The sequence below is a fragment of the Misgurnus anguillicaudatus genome, chromosome 24 (genome assembly GCF_027580225.2).
Source record: "Misgurnus anguillicaudatus chromosome 24, ASM2758022v2, whole genome shotgun sequence".
In the NCBI taxonomy this organism is placed as follows: Eukaryota; Metazoa; Chordata; class Actinopteri; order Cypriniformes; family Cobitidae; genus Misgurnus; species Misgurnus anguillicaudatus.
The window spans coordinates 42,992,553-43,014,816 of NC_073360.2; the positions used below are offsets into that span (position 1 = coordinate 42,992,553).

A 22,264-nucleotide genomic window follows, 5' to 3' on the forward strand; every position below is an offset into this window, starting at 1 on the left:
GAACTACGTTTTAGCTCATAAAAAACAATCACTAATATCTTCGTAACCGTAACTCCTATCGACTCGAAAACACCATAGGCAGAACATTACCTTCTGAACAAAAACGTTATTGGTGTTATATTAAAATTTTCATCAGAAATGGCCGAAAATTGCGAAAAACCAAAATTTACTTACATTGTTAATGTATTTAAGGTTGTATCTTTGCCAAATCTATGCGTAATGACACAGTACTTCGTAATTAGAATGGCAGTCAGGACCTGAGGGAGTATGTACAGTTTCGTTGCAGCGTCACCTAGTGGTCGGACGCATATTTTACACGCCTATAACTTTGGATGCAGTCAATGTTTTTTTTATGGGAGTTGTTTAATAGGAGTCCTGAATTTTTGCTGAGTCCAACGATACCAAACATGCCAGGTTTCGCATTACGCTTAGTCCTGGGGTTACCAGAACACAATTCAGGAAGACATTAAATATGTCAAGCATAATCTTTGCAGCTGTTTTGCTGTCCATTGTAGGTCCTTGCGGTCTACTGCGCTGTTGTGTGTGTATGTTGTGTGTGTACCTGCGCAGTCTGTTTGAACCGTTGCTGACCATACCACGACTCAATGTCCTTGTAGTTAAACTAAACACGGCCATTTCTGAATTGTATGTTACCGTATAAATCTGATAAACGAATTCTCCTTTACAAATTATCAGAATGACTTCACATTAAGGAGATGACATGTTTGTCCTATGGCTGCACGTGTGTGTAAGCATACATAGTCTGTATGAACCGTTTCTAAACATGTCTTTCGTTTTTCTGGATGCGAAGTGATGTATCATTCATTGTGGGTGTGTTCGGGTGAAACTCCTCAGCCTGGTCGACGACGTCTGACGTCTTTGACGTGTTTTAATGCTCGAAACCCGGTAATTGCTGCTTGCAGCTATATTATTTTATTTATTTTTATGAGAAATTTTTAATTTCTGGAAATATTTAATACAGAATATGACAAATAATGCAGAATCCCAAAAATGCAACATTTTGTTGATTTTGCGCTCTTGCGAACAACTGTAGTGACTGACTGGCAGCCGACATCAAACTACAGATTGTACAATCAGTGTTTTGTCTCTGGTAAGCCCTCAATAAACTAATAAATGTGACCATTTAGTGCATTAGATATGTGTTCACTGTCAAGACAGACACAAATATGGTGGCGGTATGCCGGAAGTGATGTCTTTGGTACCCATGAATTGCTTAATTAACCATGAACATACCTGATTTTTGTAGATGAATTCTTGTGAGCACGTCAACGCCATTTAACACCTAAGTGCACTTGTTCCTCTTAAAAACTGCTTTTAATTGCTCTTCTCCACATAGGTTCATGGTAAGAATGTTGTCCCACCTAAGTTTTGATTCCTTCTTAAACAAATGAAGTAATATAACCGCACTTACAAAAAAAACCCCACAATAATCCCGTAAAGCTGCTCTCTGTGTCCATCCTGACGGACAATTTAAGCAGAATCACAGAAAATAAACAGATGCACTCTGAGCAATTAAAGGAAAGTTTACACACACATGACTTGTATTAACAAAGTCTGATTCATTTGGAAATATTGCCTTGTGTATGCAAACTGAACCAAGATGAAATTGCAACATTGTAGCCGTTTAACCCCTGATTTTAAAACAAAGCAATCGATCTACAGGAAAAACACCCTAAGATTAACTTTTATGATCCACTTTGAATGTTGACTAGTGTCTATACATCCATTACAGAAGTTATGATCTCTATATAGTCTCATTATAATCTATATGTGATTTCTGTCTGAACATCAGATCACAATCTTACTTCAGTGTCTTCAGTTTACAGTCAGGATTCTTCAGTACATCAGAGATCAGCTTCACTCCTGAATCTGTGAGTTTACAACCACACAACCTGTAGAGAACAGAGACTTTATGTGAATGATGCAAAACTACAAAGTTTGTCCACAAATCTCTAACCTCCATCTCTTCATGTAATGTTTCTCTTTCAATCCCTCAGTAACTGAGACACTGTGTGTTTAAATGTCAAATAAATCCATCACACAGCTGACTATTAGTGTTAGATGTCCTTAACCACATGAACATTTCTTCATAAATCTGTATTGAGTTCATGACTCACACTGAATACATGATCTTATTTCCTCAAGTGTTTGTGTTCATAATGGACGATGTTGTCTGACTCTTAGCTAACAGAGAAAAGTTCTAAGAACGTTCCCTGAAAGTTGGTTGTCTGAACATTAGATGAATGTTACATTCTACTATTTTCAAACGTTATGACAATGTCATGCTTCAATGTTCACACAATGTCCAAAACAACAACTGTTTTATAGACTTATTTGCTTGTTATGTAAATGATAGAGAAATGTTGCATTTTATTATTTTAAAATAATAATAATACTATAAAACATTATTTCTGAATGTGCTGTAAAAATATTGCTGTAGAAAACACAATTCACTTATTAGGTTTAGATGTTGATGATTTGTTTCATTTAAAGCAACACCAAAGAGTTTTTTTTTACCTTAAAATAACATTTCCAAAAAAGTTTCAGTCGTTCATCCACTCGAAACAGGGTGAACGGCACTTTCACATTCGCTTTGCAGCCCTCTATCGGCCAAAACCGCACGTCGGGTCGCGGTCCTGTAGTTCGAGTGAAAACTACAAAAACTTGCTTTACGGCAGACCTACAATCCAATCAGAGCCAGCTATGCTGCAGTATTTACGACAATGGTAATGGACAATTACGCTTCTAACCTGTAGGGGGAGCAAAGAGCAAAAACTCTTTGGTGTTGCTTTAAAGTAACCATTGTTGTGATTAGTGTTTGTTTTAGTTGGACTCTTGACCCTTGACTTTTTGCTTGCTAGTTTTTCTCTGGTTGCATTACTTTGTGTGTGTAAAGCACATTTGTTACAGTAATGTTAAGTTAGTGCAATTCTGTAGCAGTATGGGCTGTCAAAATTGCTCAAAAATGACGTTCGAATATTCTCCCTAAAAAACCCACGAATATTCGAACTATTCGAATATCTGGTTGCCCATTTTTTGCCAAAGTAAGTGTTAAGACGTGACTGTTTAGCTGGAGTTCCACACGTTGTGGATCGTTGTGAAAACGAATTAATATGCAGTGTGTACAAGATGCCATGTTCATTTGGGTGCACATTTTTCGAGATCTGACATCATGTTGCTAGTGGTCGAATGGTATGCTAACAACTTTATCTCGCGGCTCAACAATTTTACCTCCTACCGACCAAAATCCAAAGTACTTTGAGGCATAGCTTTTTAGATTTTTGGGGGTTAAAATCGCTTTCTCTGCTGCGGTCGACTTTCTGCCATCTTCCATGCAAGACGCGTCAACTTTTAATAGTGACAGACAGTGTGACTACTGTGACCTGTCCCTGAACCAGGCGCACTAGTGCGCCCACTCACAAAGCAGACAGCCATGCCTCTACTACCGCGGGCTTTTAAAAAAATAAATAATTTATTCGAATATTAATTTTCATATTCAAAATTCGTTTTTTTAACTATTCGAATATATATTCGAAATTCTTTTTTTTAACTATTCGAATATATATTCGAATTTAGAATATTCGTTGACAGCCCTAGTAGCAGTTGGTACATAATGACAAAGATTGTCATCTAATTAATCGATTAAATTATCAAAAGTTTGTTTTCTGTCATTAATGTAAATGAGATCCAGCACTCACAACAATTTGTCATTAAGGATTTTTAGAAGCTATGGACAAAAATTAACCGCTGTACATTTGGGACGTACAAACATCAAGAATCAGAGTATGAATCTTAACAAGGGTGACAATTAATGAAAAACTTCATGCTGCAATGCATGCTGGGTATCAGCAAATTACAGATCTCATTTAGGACTCCCAGCATGCACTGCGGCATGGATAATGAACTTTTTACTATTTTCTCTGTTACCATGGTTGAAATTCATACTCTGATTCTTGATGTTTGTACCTCCCAAATTTACAGCCGTTTAATTTTGTTCAAAGTTTTTTAAAACTTCTTAATGACAAACTGCTGTAAAAGTGCTGCGCCTCATTTACATTAATGACAGAAAATAAACTTTTGATGAGTAAATCAATTAATCAGATAATAATCATTATGTACCAACAACCACAGAACTGCATCATTAACTTTACGTTACCATAACAAGTGTGTTTTATACACACAAAGTTAACACAACCAGGGAATAACTAGCAAGCAAAAAGTCAAGGGTCAAAGGTCCAACTATAACAAACAATGATCACAATAATGGTGACTTAAAATCAAACAAACCATCAACATCTAAACCTAACAAGTGAATCGTGTTTTCTACAGCAATATATTTACAGAACATTCAGAAATAATGTTTTATAAGTTTTAAAATAATAAAATGCAATGTTTCTCATCATTTACATAACAAGCAAAAAAGTCAATAAAGAAAACAGTTGTTTTGAACATTGTGTGAACATTGAAACATGACATTGTCATAACGTTTGAAGGTGGTGGAATGTAGCATTCCTCTAGCGTTCAGACAACACAGAAACGTTCCCAGAACATCAAGAAAACTGGAAACTTTTTATGTTGGCAGAACGTTTTTGGGAACTTTTTTGAGGTTGACTGCTGATTTATTTACAACAGTAGGAAAATTACTTTTGTTAGAAAATATTCTCCCAAAGTGAGAATTCAAAATAAAATCATAAAATAATAAGATTAATTGTATTAAAGCAACACTATTTTTTCGACCTTTAAATAATGTCTCTTAAACTATTTCAATGGTAGAACAACTGCTGTATGAATTCTACTGCAACCTGATTAGCCTCCTAGCTGCTACAGCCACAATCGTAAGTCATGTGATTGTGTCGGAGAACACAGCCCCTCCCCCTCCCACCTGCAGAAGAGTGTCTGATACCAGGCACTGTTGTGCTTTTCAACCTTTCAAACCAATCTTACATAGAAAACTACATAGTGTTGCTTTAATACGTAAACAGTCATGTGATTGTTGTTAGTTTTACTTACTGTAGTTTTTTGGTTTCTTTAATCAAAGGTTTCAGTTTCACAAGAACTTCATCTGCTGTATTTTTATCTCCAATAAATGATTTTAGATCAAGTTCATCCAAATGCTGCTCAGACATCAACAACACAAAAACTAAAGCTGCCCACTGTGAAGAGGAGAGTTTGGTCTTTCCTACTGATTCAGATTTCACATAATGTTGAATCTCCTGCAGCAGTGAATCATCACCCAGTTCATTCAGACAGTGAATCAGATTGATGGATTTCTCTGTAGACAGATTCTCTTTCATCTTCTGTTTAATGTACTCAACAGTTTTCTCTTTCATGTAGGTGCGACTTCTCATCTGTGTCAGTAGATCCCGTAAGAGAATCTGATTGGACTCCAGTGAAAGACCCAGAAGAAAACGCAGGAAAAGATCCAGATGTCCATTCTTACTCTGCAAAGATTCATCTACAGCTCGCTGATGCAAACTGATTAATAAATACTCTTTTAATGGTTTATGTTTTATTTCGATATTTTGATCAAACACATATCTGTTGTAGTTTGTGAAAGAGATGTGAGCATAAAGAGCTGCTAGATGTTCCTGGATGCTGAGATGAACAAAGCAGTAAACTTTCCCCTGATACAAACCAAACTCCTCTCTGAAGATCTGAGTACACAATCCTGAGTACACTGATGCTTCTGCTACATCAATGTCACACTCTCTCAGGTCTTCATCATAGAAGATCAGATTGCCTTTCAGAAGCTGCTCAAAAGCCAGTTTACCCAGTTTAAAGATCATGTCTTCATCTTTCTTCTCATAGTCCTTCTGATGTTTGATGTTTGTCTGAATGATCAGGAAGTGTGTGTACATTTGAGTGAGAGTCTTGGGGATCTCTTGACTCTTTGCTTCACTCAATATTCTCTCTAGAACAGTGACTGAAATCCAGCAGAAGACTGGGATGTGACACATGATGTAGAGACTCCTGGATGACTTCAGGTGTGAGATGATTTGATCAGACAGACTCTCATCACTGATTCTCTTCCTGATGTATTCCTCCTTCTGTGGATCACTGAATCCTCGTACCTCTGTGACTCGATCAACACACTCAGAGGGGATGAGATCAGCTGCTGCTGGTCTGGAGGTGATCCAGATGAGAGCAGAAGGAAACAGATTCCCCTTGATGAGGTTTGTCAGCATCACGTCCACTGAGGTTGATTCACTTACATCACACAACCTCACACTGCTGTGAAAATCCAGAGACAGACGACACTCATCCAAACCATCAAAGATGAACAACACTTTATATTCATCACTGGAGATTTCTATTTCTTTTGTTTGTGGGAAGAAAAGATGAAGAAGATCTAAAAGACTGAGTGTTTTGTCCTTCATCAAATTGATCTCTCTGAAAGGAAGTGGAAATATGAGGTGGACGTCCTGATTCTCTTTCTCTTCAGCCCAGTCCAGAATGAACTTCTGTACAGAGACTGTTTTTCCAATGCCAGCGACTCCCTTTGTCAGCACACTTCTGATGTGTTTGTCTTGTTCAGGTAAAGGTTTAAAGATGTCATTACATTTTATTGCTGTCTCCTCTGTTGTTGTTCTTCTGGATTGTGTCTCAATCTGTCTCACCTCATGTTCATTATTGATCTCTCCACTTTCACTCTCTGTGATGTAGAGCTCTGTGTAGATCTCATTCAGTAGTGTTGGGTTTCTCTCATTTGATGTTACCTCATACAAACACTCAAACTTCTTCCTCAGATTTGATCTGAATGTGTTCAGGACTTCAGCGAGTTTAGAGTAAGAGTCATGGCTGTAAATAAAAAATTAATATATCAGATTGTACCTGTATGAGTAAAAATGTACAGTAGAGTGCAAAATGTTGGTTTTGCTTCAAAAAACAAAGGACATATTAATGGTTTTGTCTAGGCAAAATAGAAAATAGAGATGGGCACGAGTACTCGACTGCTCGAGTACTCGAACATGGCATCGATGATCGATCAAGAAAACGATGATCATGTGGGTTTATTTATTAATTTATTGTGGATATGGCGGCATTTGGATGTCTGGTTAGCGTTACAAGCGCATGTGGTAATAAAAGACTGGGTCTGGAGATGTGTGTTTGACGTCGTGTCGAGCTACGCAGGCCGGCGTATGACATCAGTAACGTTATCATGCATGATTTAGAAACAAACAGATAATATCGCGCACCCGCAGCAACCCACCGATCCACGCCATGCGCGGCAGCCCGCCGATCCCGTGAAGCCGGCCACACCTCACATCACTGAGGCACTATAGGTTTAAAAGGATGCCGTGATTTTCGGAGATACAGTCAGTCAGGTGCAAAATGTACAGCGCCGTCAAAAGTTCAATGGGTTATCATCTAATATTTAAACTTCAAATGTCAAGAGATACCAGGGAGCCATACGAGCATTAACATTACATCTTGACTGAGAACAGTTCAGGGGACGACACGACACAGCTAATCGCTAAAATGATAGCAAAAGACTTAAAGCTGGTTAATGTTATGAAGCTTGTGCTTTGACTGGACGTGTTTAAAAGTGCGCTGTTTATGATGCACATCCACAAAGGGAGTTAAACTTTCTGTACATAACTTAGTTGAAAACTTAGCTGAAGTCTTGCATTTTATGCAGATAGATGCACGTTGTACATTTATGTTGTATAAATGCTTAATATTATGTAGAGTGCGTCATGTAGAAAGCGCATCGGTTTGCGTTTAACCCTTTAGTTTCACTTCATCACGCAGCTATTCCTGTAAAAGGTTTTTGTTAAAAACATGTAATTCATTAATAATATAGTAGGCTGTGTGTTTATTGTTCTGTCATAGTTTCTTCAAAATTTATATATTTTTTAATTAATAAAAAAGTTTTTAATGTTTTTAAGTTTTCATTTTCACCATGAAGTGATTGCCCCGCCCCCAGTTAATCGAGTACTCGTTCTTCTGACCTATGGATTAATCGAAATGAAAAAATGACATAAATGCACATCCCTAATAGAAAAGGTCAATGTTTTTAAGTATCTACTACTAAACAAAAAAAATCCTATGATTTACCTGAAACAAGAACTCATGTTTTTATTGAAGTCTTGTAGCTGATTCTCAGATTGCTCAATCTTCCCCCTTTGACAGTCGGTTTTGGTTATAATTTGTCTGAATGGCAAGAATGAGAATCAAGAATCACTTTACACTTTAATATAAGTGAGATTTTTCACATTACTTTATTAACTCTACAGTTTTTACACTGCTATAAATGTAACTTACTAATAAACTTTTATATGATCTTTTCATTTGAAGCGGACATTTCACAAGACTTTTTAAAGATGTCAAAAAAAACTTTGGTGTTGCCATAGTACATATGTGAGGTTTTAGCTCAAAATACCACATAGATCATTTATTGTAGAATAGTAAAATTGCCTCTTTGTCACTGTGAGGTGAGGTAAGGTGTCGTTTTAAAGGGGACATTCCATGAAAATCAGACTTTTTCCATGTTTAAGTGCTATAATCGGGTCCCCAGTGCTTCTACCAACCCAGAAAACATGAAAAATAGCAACCCTGTAACTTTGTTTTGGTAAGGCTCTCTCTGCAAGCATGTGAATAAATAGGTCATTCGAATTTCGCTCCCCCCATGACGTATTAAGGGGATCTTATCATAATGATACCGCCCCTTCAACTGCGCTATCCAACCATGACGCGGCCTTACGAGTGTGAGCGACAGAGAGAAAGAATGACTGACAGCACAACGCGTTTGTATTTCCTCAAACACAAACAGTAGCCTACAATCTTATAACTTGTAGTTTTAATGGACTTTCTAAAGGTTTAAGATAAGTGCAAGAGAGAGAGAGAGAGAGAGAGAGAGAGAGAGAGAGAGAGAGAGAGAGAGAGTGAGTTGTTTTATTACAGATCATTTAAATGTGCTTGTGTGGTTTGGTCAAAAAGTAAACTTCTAAGTGTATATTTTATTGTAACATGCTGAAAATCATTGTGCCTGTTTAAAACACTGGCAGCATGAGACCTAAAAGTCTTTATTTTTATTCCACAATATTCCCCATCTGCTGATAAACATGTATTTAGTATGCATAAAACAGATGATTGACTTTTTAAACTTGTTTAAAATATATAATGCTGAACATCGCTTACTAACTTATTTCGTGAGAGAATCTCCCTCGATGCTCTGTCTCCTCTACAGAGCGAGCGCTTGAGACTCCGCCCACCTGAGAAGCTTATTTGGATTTAAAGGGATACACACAAAAACGGTGCATTTTTGCTCAGACCCATAAAGTGCCTATTTTAACATGCCACAATAAATTACCTATAGGGTATTTTAAACAAAAACTTCACATATGTACTCTGGGGACATCAAAGATTTATTTAATATCTTAAAAACGTCTTGTGGAATGTCCTCTTTAAATCCAAATGAGCTGATCTTTGCACTAAATGGCAGTGCCGTGGTTGAATAGTGCAGATTAATGGGCAGTATTATCCCTTTCCGACATCACAAGGGGAGCTCAATTTCAATTACCTATTTTTCACATGCTTGCAGAGAATGGTTTACCAAAACTAAGTTACTAGGTTGATCTTTTTCACATTTTCTAGGTTGATAGATGCAGGGGAGGCCCAATTACAGCACTTAAACATGGAAAAAGTCAGATTTTCATAATATGATTTCTTTAAACTATTTTAATATAAAGACTGTAAATTTAACTGGGTGCTTGCACAAATGTGTCTCTCTGCATAAATATGTCTGATAATGAAGAATAATTTCGCATCTCTTTTTCAAAATACACAATTGTAAACAAAATGTCAAAATACATAGATTTTCATAGATATTTTATACCTGTGTGCAGGCCTTGTCTCTTCACTCTTAAACTGTAATGGATGAGGCATAGACGCATCACTCTTCATAGACACACAGCTGAACTCGGAATCTGATCTCTTCTGATGATCTGAACTATAATACACAACAGATTTAATACTTTAACATTACTAATATATTTTTAAAAAATCATCATCATAAAATAACACCTAAACATTTTTAATAAAAGTTATTTAACAAAGTGTTTATATAGGGACTTCCTGGTTTTGATATGAGTGCGTAGCACGCAGTTCATGATGGCACCGTAAAAATGTACACTTTTAGAAAGGATGTATACATTTTTTACACATCTTTTTGTGTTAAGCTTTTATCATATTATGTTTAATTTTAACACATTATGTGTCATTTTGTGTTGATTTTGTGTTAAAATAAAACACAAGTTGTGTTAAAATAAAACACAAGTTGTGTTAAAAGTGACACAAATTGTGTTGTTTCAACAATAACACTAGACGACTTTAGGATTTAATTTGTCCAGTTTTCTAAACTTGCCGGGCAAATCTTGGAAAACCCCAGATCAGGCCGTGACAACATCCGGCTTTAATGTTGAAGAGAAGAAGCCCCCGAAGAAGATACATCAGAGGCGGGTAGTTCGGTCATCCTGAACGTGATCTCTTCAGCGGCGAAAGAATCAATATCTTTCCGGACTGCCGCTGTGGTAAAGCAAAGCACACTTTTTAAACGCGAGGGAGTTGTTGAAGTATAAACCTGGAGTCAAATACGGACTGCAATACCCCGCTAAACTGAAGGTCTCGCACAACGAATTCTACTGCACCGATCCAGACAAAGTGGTCAAGTTCGCTGAAAGAAACTTTGGAATTTCAGAACCAGTGTAAAGGATGTCTTCGGACTGAGTTATATGACTGTCTTACATGACTGTTTAAATGACTCTTGTTGTCATGTTTATATTGAGATGCTCCCTTTGTTCTCCTTATTACGGAGCTGTGTAGATAAGAGTTTTTGGAAGGTTAAGGTTTGATACTTTTTTGAAGGTATTTGCTTTTTTTGTTACATAATTTGTGCGAGTCTGCTCTCCGTGCTCTCCCTGGTGAGGAAAAAACATGAGAGGATACAGGCTCGATACGAACACTGTAAAATCGAATGAACGTATTAGGTGTCGCCCAACCAGCAGCTCTGCAGATGTCTGTTAGCGAAGAACCACGAGCGAGAGCCCAAGATGAGGCAACACTCTGTGTGGAGTGCGCTCTCAATTAAAGGGGCAAGGAATACCCTGCAGATTATAAGCCAGGGCGATAGTATCAACTATCCAATGAGACATCCTCTGCTTAGTGACAGCTTTCCCTCTCTGCTGACCACCATAACAAACAAAGAGCTGGTCTGAGGTCCTGAGGCTTTGCGTGCGAACCACGTAGAGTCGCAGTGCGCGTACGGGGCACAACAAAGCCACGGTTGGGTCTGCCTCCTCCGGGGGCAGCGCTTGCAAGCTCACCACCCGATCTCTGAAGGGAGTGGTGGGAACTTTGGGCACGTAGCCTGGTCTGGGTCTCAGTGTTACGCTCGAGACAGCAGGACCAAACTGAAGGCACGAATCGTCAACAGAGAATTCACGTAAATCCCCCACTCTCTTCACGGTGGCCAATGCTAGCAGGGTCAGAGTCTTCATTAGAGCCCGACCGATATGCATTTTTTGGGGCCGATGCCGATACAGATATTAGAGAGTAAAAAAAGACCGATAACGATATATCGGCCGATATTCATTATGTGCATATTATAGTACAGTACACATATACTACAGTATATTATACTACTACAGTACTGTACATAGAATACACTATATACATTAACAGAATATACTATATATAAATACTTTTTGCAATGATCACTCTATGATCACACCACAAATGTGGTGATGAAACACTTAAAATGACGTGACAAAGATATGTAATATAGGCAGGTGTGTTTTACAAGTTAACAATAAACTTTATTATCCAAAATGATTCTGATATAAATGCACAAAACAGTAAATTTGACTTATTATAAATAACTTTAAATCACAAACAAAACAAAATACATATAACTTAAACCATTGTCAGTTTTAACGAGAATAATGTTATATTGGGCTTATTTTAAAAAATGGAAACTTATAAAGTCATTGTTTATTAGCTTTAGAGTAAGTTATGGACTTCACAAATTAATTAAAAACTTACCGTTAAGACGACAATGCTTGACTTACTGACAACATACTGATGTAGGCTTATGTTTAATGTACTGCACAACGTTTTTATAACACGAACCCACAGTGTTCTGCCGGGACTTTAAACTTTTATCAAACTAAAGCGTCTGCTCTCCGCCTCTTTTATTTAGCGAGGGTGTAAAGTTGCGCGAGCTTATTTAATCAATTGCTTTGAAATGAGCATGTAACAGCACAAGCAGCTGTACTCCCACAGACTGCGCGTCAGTTTATACACGTCCTTTCTCCGCCTCGCGTTATTTCTCCCGCTTGCGTTTTAAACAACTCGCAAGTGGACAAAAGAGACGGATCAAAAACACCAAAACTAAACGGGAATGTGTCTCTCTCGCCCACTTATAATCCAATCGACCAAAGCGCGTCTTAATACCAGGTGTAAAATGTTTTGAAGAAACCGCGTGACTGCCGCGGCCGCCACCTGAACTGAGAGACTGACTGAAGTGAAGGGGGTGGGGGATTGGCTGATGTCACTACAGTGAGTGACCTGGGTCGCCATTAGCAACCAGTATGGCGCGCTCTGCTGGACAAACAAGTACTTACATCTTTCAAAAGCATTTAATGTTTTCTGTAAGGAACGTTCATATCGGCTTCATATCTGCGGCTTATACGCCGATACAGATATATCTGCGACATGCTCATATCGGCCGATAAAATCGGCAAAACGATAAATCGGTCGGGCTCTAGTCTTCATTGACAAAAACTTCAGACTCGCAGACTGCAAAGGCTCGAACGGGGGTCCCTGTAGGGCAGGGGTCTCAAACCGGCTTGGGGCCATTTTTAAGACAAACAGTTCATCGGGGGGCCGCAGAGCTATTTTAATGTTCAAAAAAGTACAATGTTTCTGTAAATGTCATGTTTAATTTCTATTATTTAATGTATAATAATACTTGAAAATATATAAGCAATGGTTTTATCTTTTTAATATACATTATTTTATAAAAGTAGCCTAAGTAAATCTTTTCTTAATCTTATCTTAACTAAGATCTATTAAAACCTTCCACTAAACTAACAAATTTAATTCCTGTATACATTTATAAACTATTATAAAAATTACCACCAGTAAGTGTTTCTGTTTTGATTTATTTTAGATTGTTTTCAGTCATAGTATTGACTTCATTGTGTTCTTTGTTATTTCAGTTTTAATTAATTTTCTATTATATGTGGGAAAATATTAATAATTGAAAGTGATCCCATAACTTTTGAATTAGTCCATGTTATACAGTGGGGCAAAAAAGTATTTGGTCGGCCGCCAATTGTGCAAGTTCTCCCACTTGGAAAGATGAGAGAGGCCTGTGGTTTTCGTCATGGGTGCACTTCAGCTATGAGAGACAAAATGGGGAGAAGGATCCAGATAGTCACATTGTCTGATTTTTTTGGGAATTTATTTGCAGTTTATGATGGAAAATAAGTATTTGGTCAATAACAAAAAAGCAAGATTTCGGGCTCTCACAGACCTGTAACTTCTTCTTTAGAGGATCCTCTGTCCTCCACTTGTTACCTGTATTAATGGCACCTGTTTAAACTTGTTAGCAGTATAAAAGACAACTGTCCACAACCTAAAACAGTCAGACTCCAAACTCAACTACGGCCAAGACCAAAGAGCTGTCAAAGGACACCAGAAACAAAATTGTAGACCTGCACCAGGCTGGGAAGACTGAATCTGCAATAGGTAAGCAGCTTGGTGTGAAGAAATCCACTGTGAGAGCAATTATTAGAAAAGGGAAGACATACAAGAACACTGATAATCTCCCTCGATCTAGGGCTCCACGCAAGATCTCATCCCATAGGGTAAAAATGATCACCAGAATGGTGAGCAAAAATCCCAGAACCACATGGGGGGACCTAGTGAATGACCTGCAGAGAGCCCGGACCAAAGTAACAAAGGCTACCATCAGTAACACACTATGCAGCCAGGGACTCAAATCCTGCAGTGCCAGACGTGTCCCCCTGCTTAAGCCAGTACATATCCGAACCCATCTGAAGTTTGCTAGAGAGCATTTGGATGATCCAGAAGAAGATTGGGAGAATGTCATATGGTCAGATGAAACCAAAATATAACTTTTTGGTAGAAACTCAACTTCTTGTGTTTGGAGGAGAAAGATGCTGAGTTGCATCCAAAGAACACCATACCTACTGTGAAGCATGGGGGTGGAAACATCATGCTTTGGGGCTGTTTTTCTGCAAAGGGACCAGGACGACTGATCCACGTAAAGGAAAGAATGAATGGGGCCATGTATCGTGAGATTTTGACTAAAAACCTCCTTTCGTCAGCAAGGGCATTAAAGATGAAACGTGGCTGGATCTTTCAGCATGACAGTGATCCCAAACATACCACCCGGGCAATGAAGGAGTGGTTTGGTAAGAATAATTTCAAGGTCCTGGAGTGGCCTAGCCAGTCTCCAGATCTCAACTACATAGAAAATCTTTGGAGGGAGTTGAAAATACGTGTTGCCCAGCGACAGCCCTAAAACATCACTGCTCTAGAGGAGATCTGCATGGAGGAATGGGCCAAACTACAAGCAACAGTGTGTAAAACCCTTGTGGAGACTTACAGAAAACGTTTGATCTCTGTCATTGCCAACAAAGGGTATATAACAAAGTATTGACATGAACTTTTGTTATTGACCAAATAGTTATTTTTCACCATAATTTACAAATAAATTCTTAAACAAATCAGACAATGTGATTTTCTGGATTTTTTTCCTAATTTTGTCTCTCATAGTTGACGTGTACCTTTGATAAAAATTACAGGACTTTCTCATCTTTTTAAGTGGGAGAACTTGCACAGTTGGTGGCTGACTAAATACTTTTTTGCCCCACTGTATAAGATATATTGGACAGAAAAAATAATAGTACTGCTCTATGTGTAATTGAATAGAAAGCTACATAATAATATATTATACTTCATTATATATAGCAGTATACATACTTTTATCTTCTTTACATTTCTCCTCATCTTTTCTCTTTTCTTAACCTGGGCACTTTGATGGCTCTTTTCTTATCTGTAGTTTAAAATGTGTTGCATTACATCTAGCGCTCTGCCTCCATATGCGGTGTTTTCATTAGATGCTGTGACGTGAGGTGAACTAAGCCCACCGCAGCTCGATCTTCTCTGAGTAACAGCTGATATCCACCCGGAAGTAACAAATCTTCTCTAGACAAACACTACAAAGTCCCGACCAGATTAACTGATCGCATGGTGACAATGGTATGATTGACGCGAGGTTCAGTTGAGGAATTAAAATCCGATCACGCATTCAGTGATCCTCGACATCACGGAGCGTGCGGTTCATGGCTGCGTAGCAACTGGTGACGCGACCCACGCCCCGGAGCACAACTTCCGCTCTCGAGCACGTTGGAAAGTAATGCTTTGACTCGTTTTAACGCATTGTTAGACGCGACATGTGAACGAACACTTGAACGTTTAAATAAAAAATCAAACGAATATAAAAAAAGTGAATACAAATCTTTCTGCGGGCCAGATTATTTTATATGTTTGAAAGTTGACGCGGGCCGCAGAGAGGGGGACGGCGGGCCGCAAATGGCCCGTGGGCAGGGAGTTTGAGACCACTGCTGTAGGGCTTTCAGCACCATGGACAGGTCCCAGGAGGAATAGAGGGAGGGCGCGAGGGGTTTAGCCTGCGAGCGCCTCTTAAAATCTAATAACCAAATCATGCTGGCCAACTGATCTGCCGTTGATAAGTGAGTGATGCGCAGAAATAGCGCCGATATCAACTTTAATGGTGGAGGGTGACAGCCTACCATCTAACCTATGTTGAAGATATAAAAGCACAATGTTAATGGGACATTCTCTGGGGTCCTCGCGTTTGCGAAGAGCACCAGGTGACGAAAAAGGTTTCATTTAAGCGCGTCAGCCAGTCTTGTGGACGGTGCTCGTACTGCGTCGATGGTGTTAGATACCACTTGCGATAAATCACCTAAATCTTGCGCGCGCTCAATGACCATACATGGAAATCCCGTGCTAGGGGCATCGCATGTGCTATAGAATGCCAGGAGACCCCTCAGGGGCATATCTTGCTATCAGAAATGCTGGGTCTGACCACGGGGTAAAATTGAAATGACACGCAGGTGTAATGTTTACACGGTGTATGCCGTTGCGCCACGCTCTCCTCGGGACTCGATCGTAAAGCCAACGCTGAAGCGGTCTCATATGAAGCAGCCCGAGAGGTGTCACAGCCGCAGCTGCTGGCATATGTCCAGGAGCTTCTGAAATCGCGTACTTCCCTCGAACTAAACCAAGGCAAGTCAGAATTGACTGGGGGCGCGCTCTTGTAAAACACGCCAATAAATCGATCGAGTCTATTTCCATACTGAGAAAAAGGATCCTCTGCACAGGGCAAAGTTGCTCTTTCCCAGTTGACCTGACAACTTCAACAAGCGAGATGCCGAAGCATTAACTCTCTGTGTTTGCGCACGTCTGCCAAGAACGAGCTATTATAAGTTGACGTAAATATAAGCAGAATGGGAACAACGCTCTCTCTCTGAGATTTTAATGCCGTGACTAGCACTTTCATGGAGACACGGAGAGAGAGAGACAGCTGGAATGGTTGTACTTAATAATATGCCCACCCCACGACACAGAGCGAAAAAACGGTCTAAGGCAAGGGGAGATGGACACATGAAGTACACGTCTTACAGGTCTAAGGCTGCAAACCAATCTGAATATTGAAATACAAGCCTTGGCGTTATTATCCTAAAGGATCACCTTTGTAGAGCTGGTGCATAAATCAAATCGGCCATAACCCGCCGCGTATTTCGGGTACTATGAGATAAGGCTGTAAAACCCTATCATCATCTCGGTAAGAGGGACCGGCTCGAAACGTCCTTCACCAGCAGGACATCGACTTTTGCATGCAGTACATGTGCATCGAACGCTTTCACTATAGTGAAACGAATGCCCGAGAATTTTGGGGGTGTGCCGGTAATTGTATTTCGTAACCGAGGCGAATCTTGCGTAAAACCCATCGAAACGGGCTGGGAACTGAAGCCAAGCACCCAGGAACCGTACGAGGAGATTGCCGGTGTGTCTGCTGTGACAGCATAAACATCTACAGTCTGTGTGACACTGACCTGAGACTTGGGGCCTCATTTATCAACATTGCGTAAAAAATAATCTATATTTGTACCTACAAATGAAATTTAGATTGTGCCTAAGTACAAAAAAATCGGGATTTATCAAACGTGCGCACGTGGTTCGTACACACATCAGTAAGTTATCCTTGATGATAAATCCCATGTGTTCTTAAGCACCATGCTCGTGCACGTTTATGGTCATTTGCATTCCGAAACGCCTCCAATGAACCATATATGGTGACAACACCTCCCGTTATAAGTCACGTGGTTGTGCTTTTTCCCTCATCGCAATAATGGCAAAGAGAGCGTAAAAGATGAAATTCACAGACACAGAAATTGAGTTACTGGTGGATGAGGTTAAATCCTAATAACACATCCTGGTTGGTTCACTTATTGCGGGAGGAATGACTAACAAAAGAAAACAAATCTGCATGGAAATATGTTACCAGTGAGTTTAATTTCGTTGTGTATAAGAACACTTCTAGAAATAAAAAAGTGGTTTGACATTAAATTATCAGCCAAAAAAATAACGCGTCACAGCACACCGACGTGAAATCGGTGCAACTGTAGGAGGACAATGACAGAACTTTCCTTGGACAGCCGCATAACCAGCATCATCGCCGCGATCTTTGAAAATGCGCTCCCGGCGGAATGGATGATTTGCCAAGTCTTCCAATAATGCAAGATAAGCCATTGCACAGTGTCAAGCAATTGACGGAGCTTTCTAATATAGGGTTAGACACTAATTTTATTAATTAATTTCAACACTATTTGCAGTTATTTTATTAACAGTAATCATTTTTAACACATGGGGGTGGATAATAAATAGATAAAGTGTTCTTTTAACGCTGGGGATGGACAGTGCTGTGTAGTATCACTATTCTACCGCTAGATGACACAGCCAAAGGTGGCGATCTTGAACCACTGTGGTGGACATCGCACGACTGAAGGTCACGGCCTCCCTCGTAAATCTCTAAAGCCTTCGCTTGGTGAACCTGCAGCAACGTTATTGCGTGCAGGGCTGAAGCTGCCTCTCCGCATGCCTGATGGGCAGCCCCCGTAACCGTACGACTGTCTACAAACACGGGAGGGAAGAGTTGGGTGGTCCCTCCAGGAACGCAGCTGCATCGCAACCCCCCGCTCCACTGAAGGGGTCCCTGCCCTTAGCGGCTCCGTTAGTGAGGGAGGTAAGGGATGAAAGCTGATCACGTCAGTTCTTCATGCCGTCGGGAAAGAAAGGGACAGGAGGTGAGGACCGAGAGGCCCGAGCAGCTCCGAAGCACCAATCATGTGGGCGGGACGGTTCGGGCAGAGAGGGGTTAACCCCTCCAACTCTACCGTTTCCGCTGCCCGAGCGGGCACGGCCGCCATCTCCGGGACGACTCCGCCTCGGAGGGGAAAAAATGGGCACCCCTCTGATGCTGCAGAAGTGACCCATGGATTCGGCAGAAATCGTAGAACACGACTCTGCAGTCTCCACCGGAGCCTCAACCGGCTGAGGATGAGAAGGCCTGTAGGTGGAGGAGGCATCCTCCGTCCTACTCAGCGTAGTGATGCGAAGAGCGTCCTGCGAGCGCTTGACAGCTGCACCATGGCGGCGTCAGCACTGCAAAGGCGTGGACATCGTTCCTGTAGAAACGACAGTCGTCTCCGCAATCCAAAAGGGTTATGCTCTCACAGAGAGAACAAAAACTCTCCACGAACGCAGCCTCAGAGTGCTCGATGCCCAAGCACGAAGACACCGCTCGTGACCGTCACTGGAGCCCTTATACTTCTCGCATCCAAGATCGCACGGACGAAAAGCTATCCTGAAAAGGACGCTGATCTCCGAATATACGAGAGAGTGGCTGTCTTTAAAAAGACACAGAGCTCTCACGTATCACTCTTTTAGGGAAATCACTCTTTAGGTGCTCAGCTGATGATGCACACAGGGAGAGGCAACGCACACACTAAACTCAAAACAAAAAGATGCAATGCAGTGGAATACTGCGAGCGTCCGATGTGTTAGTACTGCTTGTCAATCAACTTCAGCAACCGTTCCCAGAAGAGCAAGTAGCTTCTCAGTTGCAGATAATGCCGGCTTTCTAAGCGATAAAGCTAATTTCCATATTTGCACCTGCTGCGTATATACACACCTGGCGGGGTGGCGCCAGCATTATGCAAATATCTCAATGCCAAGTTCATTGGCGTTTTAGTAGTATACGAAGCACATTGGTCTCTCTAAGCGAGTTCCCAATTTGTCGGTCACGACGTGACGTCGTAGTGACCGACTGAAAGGGAACCAAAATATTTTCACATCTAAAATCTCTCTCTTCAGATATAATTTTTCTGCAGGGAACTCATCTCAAAGTGGACTCTAAAGACAAATTAAAAGGTAGCTGTATAGGACAGATTTACAAATCTAATAATTTTTCAGTTAAATTTATTGCTATTTTATTAAGAAAAGGAGTTCCATTTAAACAAAATGATCTGAAAACAGATAGGGAAGGTTGTTACATTATTTTATCTGGTGAGATTTATGGTTTCCCGATTATGTGTCTATGGTTTAAATACTGATTTAGGAAGGTATTTCTCTTATCCCCAAATTGTCCCAAACAAATCTTGTTATTGGAGGGGACTTTTATTGCGTGCTTGGCACATATATAAATAGTTAATCGCTCAAAATTCTTTTGGAGTCTATTTCAAGAATTGTTTTTAATGCTTTTGTTAATAACTATAATTTGGTAGATATACAGAGACATATGCACCCTACTGAAAGAGATTATACGTATCACTCACATGTACATAATGTATCCACTTGTATAGATTTTTTTTAGTGGACAGCAATCTTATTTTCAATATCCTAAACTCTAAAATTCACAATATACTGATTTCAGACCATGCCTCAGTTTCATTTGAAGTTGTTTTTGATCAACATCTTTTACCCAACCGTTAAAGGGGCCATTTGTAAGAATTGAGGTAAAAGCTTATAAAAAATGAGCTACACGCATCAAAAGAATGAGAAGAAATAAGGGCAAAGATGTCATAAACAGTCGGTTTTGGTTATAATTTGTCTGAATGGCAAGAATGAAAATCAAGAATCACTTTACACTTTATGTTCTGACTCCTATCAGTGTCACAGTGCTTTGTTAATGATGTGTAGCGACATCTGGTGGTATTTGGAGTCATTTTGCTTGTAAGGAGATCATCAACAGTTGTGCATGCACATTAGAGCTGTAATCGGGCCTTAAAAGTTAGGCCCGAAATGACCTGAGCCCGACATAATGCAGCCCGAACCCGAACGTACATTTAGATTGACAGCTTTTTAAAAGCCCGAACCCGTTTACAGCACGACATTATTTATATGTGCGCACACACACAGCTTTTGTAAAGAATGAGAAATTTACACAGGTTTTAACATTATTTATTCATTACTAATAATCTACACGCAAACTTGGAAGTTGAAACAAAGAAATAAAATAAGTCATCTGTAACATTGTAACATCTCATTCTATATAGGCCTATGCAATACACTATAAATAGGCCAATAAAAATATTATTTCTTAACGAATTAAATTAAGATAATACATTCTGAATTAAGATGGGTATTTGGCAATAACGAAATTAAGAGAAAGGCTCCGTGGGATTTGCGTCGGCACTTCTCTCCATTACTGCCAACATTAGTCTATATCCTCTGTCTAAATTATGTATTTAAGACTCAATTAATATTTAGTTATACATTGAAAAACCTTTACTCACCAAGATTAGGCTACATGTTTTTGATTAGGAAAATTATTAAATAAATGGCTTCAGCGCGGTCCTGCGCTACTGAACTTGACTGCTCATTTACCTCACAAAGCCGGAGCGGAAGCCCGAGCCCGCCCCGAGCCCGTGTAAAATGTTAGAAATAAAGCCCGAACCCGCCCGAGCCCGTCGGGTTCCGACGGGTCCCGTCGGGTTCGGGCAAAGATCTTCAGCTCTAATGCACATACACTAGATGTGGCCTTGGGGTTCTAAGCATGCGTCAAAACCTCTGTCATCTTAGAACAGGGGTCTTGTCATAGGGAGTTGCTAGGTAAAGCTGCTATCTCCGCCTGTACTTCGAATTCATAGATGATGCCGGACTTTTGTGCTGCGTTTGGATGTTAGGCCTACTAGAACTATGCATTATAGTTAGAAAAAGTAGATTTTCATAATTTCCAAATTTAAAAAATTTTCTGGACTCAATGCTAAATACATGTCTGACTGTTGAAACGAACCAAAAGAAAACCAAGAAAATCGCGTTCATGACGATTTATGGTGATTTTATTTACTTTACATCATTGCCTACAATGACACTGATGAGGGGTTCCCCTGTTTCAAGATGGCTGCTCTATTTGACGCATTCAGTCAAATGAACTGCCGTAGCCAAGGCGACATCTAGTGTACATATCTATGGTGCATGCAGACTGAATGCTCCTCCACTACAGTTATTTGACTATCCTTGGAATAGATCCATCAGTGAGTATGGTCCCTCGCAGTTGTTTAAGTAGTTAAAACATGTGTAGACATTCTACTACTGTTGTTTAAAAGCATTTATTTTCAGTGAAAATCAAGTTAATGCTAATCGTCATGCTAACCACTAGCATTTAACTGGGCTATATTTTCAGAGTTATCAGGCTGTTAAGCCTAATTTATGATTATTCATTTGCCTATGCTTTATTTAGCCCATTTCTTCATGTTATTTGAGTGAATCATATTGTAATATGTATGTGGTTATTATATTTATGTTGAAGCTGCACATATTTGACTGTAACATAGTGTTTATTTTAGACTGTATTACAGTTTTACAAAAAAGAAAACAACAATACAGAGACGTATCTACCAGAACAGAATACTTTTATATTAGTGAGATTTTTCACATTACCTTATTAACTCTACAGTTTTTCACTGGTGAATGTAACTTACTAAAACTTTCATATGACCTTTTCATTTGAAGCGGACATTTCACAAGAATTTTTAAAGATGTCAAAAAAATCTTTTGTGTCGTCATAGTTCAAATGTGAAGTTTTAGCTCAAAATACAATATAGATAATTTATTGTAGCAT

The 22,264-nt window shown here is 39.6% G+C and overlaps 2 protein-coding genes across 2 annotated transcripts in view; both read right to left on the minus strand.

Annotated features, from left to right (window-relative positions):
- The window catches only part of LOC141361715 (NACHT, LRR and PYD domains-containing protein 3-like), a 141,625-nt gene that overhangs the window by 73,358 nt on the left and 46,003 nt on the right, over window positions 1-22,264 (minus strand). The window lies entirely within an intron of this gene.
- The window catches only part of LOC141361539 (protein NLRC3-like), a 29,729-nt gene continuing 12,492 nt past the window's right edge, over window positions 5,028-22,264 (minus strand). The window contains exons 4-6 of the mRNA XM_073863025.1: window positions 9,860-9,973; window positions 8,080-8,175; window positions 5,028-6,819 (exon numbers count right to left, since the gene is read on the minus strand). Coding sequence (XP_073719126.1) covers window positions 5,028-6,819; window positions 8,080-8,175; window positions 9,860-9,973 — 2,002 coding nt within the window. The remainder of the gene's footprint in view (window positions 6,820-8,079; window positions 8,176-9,859; window positions 9,974-22,264) is intronic.